An 11,220-nucleotide genomic window follows, 5' to 3' on the forward strand; every position below is an offset into this window, starting at 1 on the left:
CTTTTAACATCTTCCCTATTTCCCCACCCATTTTGCACATTATTGTTAATTATTCTTTATATATATATATATATATATATATATATATATATATATATATATATATATAACTATAACCCCCGTTTTGTCATTTAACATTATTGGACGAATTGTTCATTTCATCCATATATGAAAAGCAATTTCTCATTTAAAATTAATTAAAAAAACATGTGTCAATATTAATTTTGTTATGTGAATCGACAATTTGGGAAAGAGACAAATACCCCTTGAAGGAAAATAGTTTTACGTTGTTTCATTTAAACAAGTACGAAAACAAATTTACGAAAAAAAAAGAGAAATATATGTATAATCTTCTCTACCTAAAAGAGAGGAAAAACACAAACAACAACAAAAGCGATGATGACGCTCAAGAGTTGGCAAACATGAAACCATTTGCAAAGTACCAAAAGTTATGTATCCCCATTTAACACGTACTCATTATAAATGTAAAGGGTGCACAGAAAAAAGTGTCCATCGCTGATTAAGAAACAAAACAAAGAAAAAAAATATATACATATATATATATATGAATAATTCAGCAGGTTTACCTACATTTTTCACACTATTTATAAAAAAATATGATGGGAACAGAAAGTTTTAACCATTGCTAGAAGATTTTTTTTTTTTTTTTGTTTTTCCCAGAACTCTCGCTTCATCCTTTCACAGAATAATTGGTGGCTCCATAAATACACATGGGATGTAGTCATTCAAATGATTATAGGCAAAATGTGGACCCAAATTAATTTTTGCAGAGGCACCCATATACAAACTTACAGATGGATGATAGAAGCCTTCATAAATGTCAACAAAAGCATTTTTTTTTATTTGTCCATTCAGGGAAAAAAAAATTGACGAACCGTAGTTTTTTTTTAAGATTGGTGGATCTTTTGGGTCACATAAAATACCATTTTGCAAATATTCATATAATTTTTTATCTGACCTTGGGTCAAAGTTATAAGTATTTTTATTTCTTAAGTTTAAATAACACCCAATAATATCACCTATTTTAATTGGTTCCATGCAATCATAACTTATGGAGTTGTTAAAAATTCTCCCATTCTTGCTATTAACACAATAGCTATATTTGTCCGTTCCTATGGGATAGTCATATCTCATATATCTACAAGCAAAACCAACTCTTATATATGGATTTACTTTTATAACTTTGTCCTTATACCCTAAGAAATTAAAATTTTGTACAGGTTCTTCAATTTTTATTTCATAATACCATTTTCCAATATCAGCTCCATTATTTACAAAAACGCTGGACCATCCTTTATCTCCGTAACAAGTAAGTTTATCACTACTTAAATTAATAGAGCTATCTTTATACTTGGTAGAAAATGTCACATTGTTTTTATTCCTATATTTGCTATAATCAATAAAATATTTAAAGCTTTCCTTTTTTTTGTTATTTACTTCTGACTGTGTTTGTGTTTCTTTTACATAATTTTTCACCTTTAAACATTCATGCAAATTGTCTTTCGATTTTTCCTCCTTACACGAATCATTTTGAGCTAATTCAGTTATGTTCTTATCTACTCTTTCGATTTTTTTTTCTTCCGTTTTTGTTTCCCTATTTGTGTTATTCCCCTGAACGCTCTTATTACTTTCACGTTCCGAGTTTATAACCGACTTTTCAACACAAGCCTGCATCTGCATTTGTGTATTCGTATCAAAATTTCTAATCCCGTTGGTGTTTTTTTCGTTGGTACTAATATTATTTACGCTACCATATTGTATCTTCGGTTGTTTGTTCATGGGACCTGTGGTGATTTTTTCCATCAATTCACTTTTCTCAACATTAGGGGTACTTTCCATGTTGATAAGTGTCTTATCCTTTTGGTACACTTCCTCCACTTCTTCAGCTTTTCTTTTCTTATGAAAGCTAGGGTTATTCTCATATAAAGTGTTTTTATCGTTCTTTGCATCCCAATCTTGTTTGAATTCTTGTGCATTTTCAATTTCACTTTGGCCAGTAGTATGATAACTGTGGTTATCTCCTACTTGCATGTTCTCCTTTGGTGAATCCATTTCCTCATTTGTAACATTATTCTTCTCTTATTGTTATATGTTACTAAAGAGTGGTCAGGTTTACCTTTTTCAGAACAATTTTCCTGTTTGTTAATTTGCCTTTATTCTTTAAAATTGTTTTATTTTAGTTTTTTATTTTATTATTTCAATTCTTTACCTTATTATTTCAATTCTTTACCTTATTATTTCAATTCTTTACCTTATTATTTCAATTCTTTATTTTATTATTTCAACCCTTTATTATTTTATTTCAACCCTTTATTATTTTATTTTATTTCTTTCTTTTAATTCTTATTCTTTCCACTTAATGCTATTACACATCTGGCGTTATACGTTTTGTGATAGTTACCAAAGCACTGTGGATATTTTCTATCAATAAGTAAATGCATTTAAATACCATTATAAATTAGGAGAAACTTTAGAGCAATACTAATACCAAAAAAGTCATACATTCAGTACATCTTTTTTTGTATTTTATTCAGATAGTCACAATTCTTTTTGCCCTAAATGTTCACCCCCTGAAATGTGCGAATTTAAGTGCTGCACTCTCGATGTGTTGTGCTTATTTTTTACATTTTACTTTATTTTTTCTGGAAACATATTCATGTGCATTCAAGAAACACATCTGCCAAAGTATGTAAGTCCTCGATATTCATGTAATTTCCAGTGTTCTTACAGGTGTGAGCCTTGTGTATATATACATACGGTACAGCACAACAATCCCATTTAAGCATGTGCTAATACAAATAGCAAAAAATTTTTATTTATTTCATTTTTTACCAATTTTGGTGTCAGTAAATTAACAAAAGGGACACTTGGAGAAAATTAAAAAAAAAAAAAAAAAAAAAATTAGTTAACATAGTATATCTTTACCCCCAGCCCCTTCTTCTCTCCTCATACATGTAAAAACTCCAACATTTCAAGTTCATGGTTAAAAAAAATAGCAAATATGAAAAACTGAAAAAAAATTTTTTTTTTGTTTGTTTTTATTTATTTTTATTCACAAAATTTCTATTTGGTGTATTTTTTTTATTTATTATTATTTTTTTTCTTTTACACTGAGGTATTTCTCCTTGTGTTTTCTGTTCTGGGATTACCAATCCTCTCCTCTCACAGTACACTCCACAACGGTGTTTTGTAAAGTTTTGCGGTAACTCTTTCTTCGAATGCAAAAAGGGAATATATATTTAAATATATTTTTTTCAATGCTCTTATTTATTATATTAATTTAATATTTTTATATGATTTATTTTTTTTTTTCGCCTCGTTTTAAATAAGTGGAATTAAACCAGTTGGATTTACTCTTAGCACGGACTTAAAGAGGACGATTTAAAAAGCTACTCATTTCATGGTGTGTATGACTAAAAGTTGCTTTTTTTTTTTTTTTTTTTTATGTGTATTTGTTTTTGAGCTATGGGTGGGGAGGGTAGATAAAAGTTGTTATCACTTGACTTTCAAAAGTGTTCTGGTCCTCATGGATATTGGATGATAATTACTCTATTGAGCAATTCCAAATAAAAACTTGTTATTTTTACCAACTACTATATATATATATATAATGTAAATTATGAATTCCTTGTGAACTCTATACAATGCTTTTATATATATATGTATACAAACTATAGCACACAGCATCTTTTTTTTTCTTTTTTTTTTTTTTTTTTTTTTTTTTTTCACTGCATTCCCTCAAACAGAGTAATGTAGGATTGATTTTTTTAAAACGTTTCAAGCTTTTTAAAGCTCTTATGAATTCTTTTTTTCGTATTTATTCAAACATTCTCCCAATTTCGTTTGTGTACTTATTTTTCACCTTTACAACATAAATTAAAAATACTGATTAACCGTCCAAAATTTTCCTCTTCATGAATGATGACAAAAAAAAAAAAAATGATTACACATTTTTCTTTTTCAATTCATCCTTTTTCTTTCTTTCTTTCTTTCTTACTTTTTTTTTTTTTTTTTTTTTTTTTTTTTTTCTGTACATGATAAATTTTGTGAAAAACGAGTTGAATGTCAAAATTGCACTTGCACCTGATGTTGCTTTAATCTCTTATAATGGGAATTGTCTCATCATAAATGGACAGGGGTAGATAAGAAAATGCAAAACATAACTAAGGTTATTCGTTTTATACATATCTATTCGCTTCCTATTGGTAAATATCAATTTTAGTATCACAGAGTACACATTATTACATTTAATGACCAAATTGTATGCGTATGAGTTGTGTCATTAAGGTGTACACAGCTCAAGTGTGTGCAAGGGGAGTTTACGCCACAAATCATGAAAACATTTAAAAAAAAAAAATTTCATATACATATATACATACACATACACATTCGAAACTGAAGTGTCAATATATATAGGCATCTTTTTCTCCTATTTCTCACCTGTAGCATTCATCACATTTAGTTCCATCATCTTCACGTTCTCCCCAACGTCCATTTCAATTTATCCATGAAATACGTGAAACTCATTTATTTTCAACACTGATCACAACCATTTGTAATTGCACAAAAGGAGGGCTGGGAAAAATATGCTTGTGTTTCCCGTGAGAAAACACTTCAACACAGAAAACAAAAAAGGCACATACAGAAGGAAAACTCACGCACACGGGAAATAAATGTACGAAAAAAAATAAACACACACAAAAAATATACACACACAAAAAATATACGCACACAAAAAATATACACTCCAAAAAAATATGCGCACACAAAAAATATACACACAAAAAAAATATATGCACAAAAAAAAACATACGCAAAATAAAGGTAGACGAAAAATAAATGCAGAAAAAAGCACACACACACACACAGCTTAACGTTAATGACACGATTTGGGGGAAAACAGAAGTGTGGAAGGGGGAGTTGAAGTTTCACATTCAAGAAAGAGAAAAAGCGACAAACGAAACCGAAAAGGCAATTCCATTAGCCAAAATGGCTAATGAAGAGGATGCTGAAAATGTAGGAGCCTTTGTGGAGGATGTTGAAGTTGAACAACTTAGTGAAATCATGACAAAGAAAAGAATTACAAATGGAACAAAAATGTTAAGAGAAAAAAACGTTACACATTCGCATGGACACGCTGATGATATCCACTTGAAAGAGAAAAATACTAACGAGAAAGTGACACCACTGTATTATGACCATGCAGAGGAAGAAGAAAAAAAAAATTATAATTATCCTCTTATTTTTAGTGACAGCTTCTATCAATTAAAGGATAATAACATGGAAGAAAAGAACAAATCCAACATATTAACGAGAGGAAAAAGTGAACCAAATTGTTACTACGAGGAAAGGGAAGAAAAAAGAAAAGCCCCCAACAAAACCCACCAATTAATAAATAAAATGGAAACGAAATTAAAGGATGATAATCACAAAAAAAAAAAAAAATTTAAAAAAGATAAATTGTTAAATAGCTTAAACGAAAATAAACCAAATGAATGTAGAACGAAAGGGGAAAAGAAATATTTAGCCCTTTTGAAAAGAATAATTAGTTCTAGGAATGAAAAAAACATGGATGATGTAGTCGATTCGTCTCAAAATAAAAAAAGAGAAATCGATAGAAACTACAACAATTATATAAAAGATATAAACAAAGATGAAATTGCAAATATCGGAACCCACTCGCATATTATATTTGAGGAGACAAATGAAAACAACATTGTTACAATTCCTCCTAAGAAAAATATAAACAACTGTATAAAGGAGCACAAAGAGGAAAAGTGCGACGAAAGTGTTGGGAAAAAGAAAAAATGGAATTTTAAACATAGTCTTATTAGTCGAATGAAACATAAAGCGAAGCGAGAAGATGTATGTCAGGAAGCGAGGCAGGAAGCACAGAAAGGAGGTTTATTCACTGGTCAATCATCTAAACAAGAACATCTGAAGAATAAAACCAAAACCAACGAACAGAGAAAACAAGAGGGAATCCAGATGGAAGACAATAATTTCATTGTTTACAAGGTTCCAAGGTACTTGAAGAAAAAAAACATAAAGTGCCCCTTTGTGTACAGAAAAGTATTTTTTGGAAAATACGGAATTGTAAATTATGATTTAAAAGGAAATAAAAAAGGAACATTAGTCATAACATTTCATGGATTAAATGGGACAAATTTAACCTTTTTAGATATGCAGAAAATATTAATAAAATATAAATTTCAAGTTCTTAATTTTGATCTATATGGACATGGTTTATCCGCGTGTCCAAAATATAACCATAGAAAAAAAACTTATGGAATAGATTTCTTTTTAACGCAGACAGAAGAATTATTAAATCATTTAAAATTGTTACATAAGGATTTTTACTTAATAGGATTCTCTATGGGATGCGTAATCGCAATTGGTTTTGCAAAAAAGTATATCAAACAAGTAAAGAAAATTATTTTAATATCCCCCGTTGGCATTTTGGAAAAAAAGCCATTTGCACTGAAAGTTTTGAAAATGTTCCCATGCTTAATTAATATTTCATCTTTTTTTATGTTACCTTGTTTTATCTCGAAGAAAAAATTTAAGCATACTTCTACGAGAAAAAACAAAAGAGTTTCTAAAAGTGAATCGAATGAGGCATCCAAAAATGCTTCAAACCATGCGTACTATAATGACACTCAAAACGATTCCGATAATGATTCATCCGATTACCTCTACAATAGAATAATGTGGCAAGCATTCGTAAAAAAAAATATAACTCATTCCATATTAGGATGTATTAATAACTTGAAAATGTGGAGTGCTCATGAAATCTTCAAAGAAGTTGGACTTAACCACATACCAGTTTTAATTTTATGTGGTGAAAAGGATAATATTTGTAGTTCCCATGTTTTTAAAAATACATCCAAATTATTTATTAATTGTCATTTAATTATTTTTAAAAATGCTTCCCACTTAGTTTTAGTTGAAAAAAGTCATGAAATTAATTCTTGCGTATTGACATTCTTTCACTTTCCAAACAATGCCGATTTGAAGACAGTTCACCACATGTTTCCAGTGGATCAAGTGGGTAACTCAGTTCTATACGACCAGTAAAATTTTTTCAGAAGAAAGGACATAAAGATGAAAAAGAAAAAGATGAAAAGAAAAAAAAAAAAAAGTGGAGATACTTGATGTACTGGGTCTGACTATGGAAAGGGTTAATATTTAGCATATGGATTTTACGCCTGAATTATCTTTTACACCCCCTATCACCATCACCACCTTCCAACGACCCCAATGTGATTGATTACCGTTTCGTGTGTTTGTAAAATTCAAAAGGGTAACATAAGAAATATACAATCATAATGTAAGCAAGAAGAGGCAAAATTAAGGTATGGAGCAAAACTGTATCGTGGCGCAAGCCCCTTCATCTTTTTGCAACGTGGTAGTAATTACTTGGGAGCCCATGTGTGCATTTTTCCTTTTAATACGCTCACATGGTGTGTGTGTAAGATTTAGATGCTTACCCATGTTTCTATTCCCACGATATTATAAAATTCCGACGCACTTATTCCTTGCGTGAAGGATAATTGAATTTCCCCCAAGTTGTATTTGTTTTGTGCTTTGTTTTGTTTTATGTTTTGTGTTTTCTCTTTTTTGTTTTATGTTTTATTTTTTTTGTTTTGTGCTTCACATCTTGTGTTTCATTTTTGGGTTTTATTTTGTGTGTGTGTGGTTATTTTATTTTTTTTTTTTTCAATTTATTCCAAAAATCTTACTCATTTGCTTTTTAATTTATTAAGCAACTTGATTTTCGTTGTGCTAGTTTTTTCTCCATTTTTATTTCCTTTTTCACGTCCCTTATTTACTTCTTTATTTACTTCTTTATTTACTTCTTTATTTACTTCCTTATTTACTTCCTTATTTTCTTTTTATTCTTTCTTTATTTTTTTTATTTTTATCAACCCATTCCCCCTTTCCTCTCTTTTTTCGAAATGTATATATATATATATTTATATATGTACGCCCTTTACGTAATACACATGTTCGAAAAAAAAAAATACCCTCTTTGTGTCTGTGTAAAAATATGGATGTCAACAAACAAGTATGTGCATCATTTCAATCAATTCATATTTTTATGAAATATATAAGTACCTTATTAACCTTTTTTTTTTTTTTTTTTAATTCAATGATAAAATGAGAGATATACCACCTTATTTAAGTAAGGAGATTCAACTATGATTAAATTATTTTAGGGAATGTTTGCCCAAATATAAAACATATCAGGATATATATATACACATGTGCCCCCCTTCCCCAGTGTTGCTGTAAATAATTTTCAGCTTGTTGGAAATATTCAATGGACAATCTCTGAGATAGGGAAATGAGATATAAGGTGAGACTTATCTTGTATGTCTTCCCTCCCTTTCTCTATAAGGTGAAGAATATACTAACATAGTGCAGAATTAAGACTCCTTTTAATTTTTGTTATTTTTTTTTTTTTTTGTCAATTTTACTCCAACAAAAGTAAAATAAAATAAAAATAAGAAAAAATATAATATATTTTTTCGAGGTCTATGTGTTTAAATAACCTTTGGGTGAACTGACATGTAAATATTTTTGCAAAATGAAAAAAACTTTCGAACTTTTTTTTTCTTTTTTTCCCCTTTTGTTGTTAATGCTTGCAACTGAAGTTACATATGGAACTTTACTCTCACCACCTTCAACCATTCCATTTTGGCCGTTTTTTTTTTTTTTTTTTTAATAGTATTTAAAGAAATGTGAATACTTTTCTACACAATTTTTTATTTACATACAGGACCGTTTTCATCTATCTTCCTACCTTTGAGATGTCGAGGTTCAAAGAGTCATGAAAAATTAATAAGGTATTTCTTTTTAAAGTGGCATTAAGTGTTGTGCTGCCACATTTACAGATATGGAATTTAACCACATCCGGATATGGGACTGCTTAATGCAGATAAAACCATCGCGTGCTTATTCTCTCATGTATATGATACATATTATATGTCACTACACTTGTGCGCAAAAAAGTGGATATTTACATACATATATCCCCTACAATAATTTCAATCATATGCACAAACTCTTTTTTAAAAGGTGTTTTTTTTTTTTTTTTTTCCTTCATTACCACCCCCCCCCTTCGCACCCTGGCTCGGTTCCTAGCAAAGAAGAGATTTCTACTTGGCTATATGCGCGCCAATATATAAATAAAATAATATTCAGTCTCTCACATGTATATATATATATATATACATAATAACCTATATAAACAAAGTCGTCCTCACAATTTATGAATATTTTTCCCAAGTTGTATATAAATAAAAGCACCTCCCTTCATAAGCTGAATTTGGCACATGTATGTGTACAAAAAATATGTATTCTGTAAAACGCACAGAGGGTCATTTTATATTATATAAAAAATTATACGCGTGGAACGAAGCTATTATTTACTTATGTAATATGCGCTTGTTTGTTTTTCATACATTCCTCCACCCCACTATTTTTTTTTTTTTTTTTTCCACTTAAATACTTGTTCTACATATGCCATATACTTAAAATGCAACAAGTGAAATCAGAAAAAAGAAAAAAAAAAAAAAAAAAAAAGAGCACTCACCAATTTTCCCTTCATGTTTTTTTTTTTTTTTTTTTTTTTTTTTTTTTTCTTTTGCTAAAATGCGTGCATAAAAAAAAGGCAGGAAAAAAAAAATATATATATATATATCTGTCAAAATTTGAAAAATAGCAAAAACAGGAATAACGGCAAGTCACAAAATATGAAATGAAAAGTGGCAATATTTCTAATCGATGAAAAAACATTCACATTTTTTTTATTTTTAACTGAAAACTTTCATAGAAGCCATATTTGCATAACATTCCTTATCATTTCCTATTATACTTTACATAAGTTCGTATCTCATTTATCATGAAGCATCTGCTTGCCCAATTTATGGATAAGAAAAAATCAGCCTAAAAAAAGTATTAACAAAATTACGGATTATATTTCCATCTACATTTGCACCAACGCTTGCAGCATCATACATATTAGCATTAACATCTGCATTCAACTTAACATTCGTATGAATATTCATATCATTGTTCATATCACTATTCGCATCACTATTCGCATCACTATTCGCATCACTATTCGCATCACTATTCGCATCACTATTCGCATCACTAATCACGTCACTATTCGCCCATCTTGCTTGCTTGTTATCCACACAAATTTGTAGTTAAACGCATTTACAAAACTCCTTTTTTTAAACACATTTAATTTCACGCCATCACGCGTTTATTTTAATACATATATGTATGTATACACATGCGAGTACGTAATCATACTTGTGCCATTTTTTTAGCACACCCATTTTTTTTCTTTTTTTTTAGGATTACAATAATGTACTCCTTTGAATATATTTCGCGTTTCAAATCATTATTACATATAGATCCACACCCCATCCTATTTATGCCTGTTTAAAATTAGTATTACTTAATTTCCAGAATGTTCGTACACGTTTATATGTGCATATGAACGAACGCTTAAAAGGAAATACCACAGAATTGTGTATATGTTAATGCTTTTACATGTTATACATATATCCTATATATATATGTATGTATATAATAACCTTTTACACATTTAGTGGATAGGAAAATATGTACAATTTTTTTTTTTTTTTTCTTTTTTTTCCCCTTACACCTCATGAAATAACTAGCTGACATCGCTACGTACGAAAATTTATGCGCTATTATAAAATTGGCATATTGCTTTCATATTCAGAGGTGTATTACATATGTTTGTGCTCTAAGGCAATTGAAGCTCATGTTCACATTGCCTCATCTGTGATGTGTTTATATGTGCATCCATACACATTCTTATACATACATACGCATACATATGTACACGTAAATACAAATACTTACACATACTTATACATATCTGCGTGTGCGCACACTAGAGCTCGTGTATGTGTGCATGTAATCGACAGGTCAATATACGTGCAGCTGTTTTTATGCCTATCTCACCGCGTTCCCCTAAATGAACTAAGACCTTTTATATTTACACATCCTTTTGTTGCATTCCTTATTTTAAGAGAGTCATTGTATGCGCACACATATATATGCATATATATATACACATATTTGCACATATATATTTGGTTTATTTTTTTTATTCTTGTTTGAACATTTACCTGGTGTTTTTTTTTTTTTTTT

At 29.5% G+C, this 11,220-nt stretch overlaps 2 protein-coding genes across 2 annotated transcripts; one reads left to right on the forward strand and one right to left on the reverse strand.

The window, feature by feature from the left end:
- Nucleotides 1-699: 699 nt before the first annotated feature.
- On the reverse strand, nt 700-2,073 carry PGO_050520 (hypothetical protein, conserved; the record flags this gene model as incomplete). Its single annotated transcript, XM_028686430.1, has 1 exon — nt 700-2,073. One exon carries the CDS (start codon nt 2,071-2,073, stop codon nt 700-702), a length of 1,374 nt encoding a protein of 457 aa, XP_028542231.1.
- Nucleotides 2,074-5,010: 2,937 nt separating this feature from the next.
- On the forward strand, nt 5,011-7,098 carry PGO_050530 (alpha/beta hydrolase; the record flags this gene model as incomplete). Its single annotated transcript, XM_028686431.1, has 1 exon — nt 5,011-7,098. The coding sequence occupies one exon, from the start codon at nt 5,011-5,013 to the stop codon at nt 7,096-7,098; it is 2,088 nt and encodes a 695-aa protein (XP_028542232.1).
- Nucleotides 7,099-11,220: the final 4,122 nt, after the last annotated feature.

This window comes from Plasmodium gonderi, assembly GCF_002157705.1.
Source record: "Plasmodium gonderi DNA, contig: Chr05, whole genome shotgun sequence".
Lineage (NCBI taxonomy): Eukaryota > Apicomplexa > Aconoidasida > Haemosporida > Plasmodiidae > Plasmodium > Plasmodium gonderi.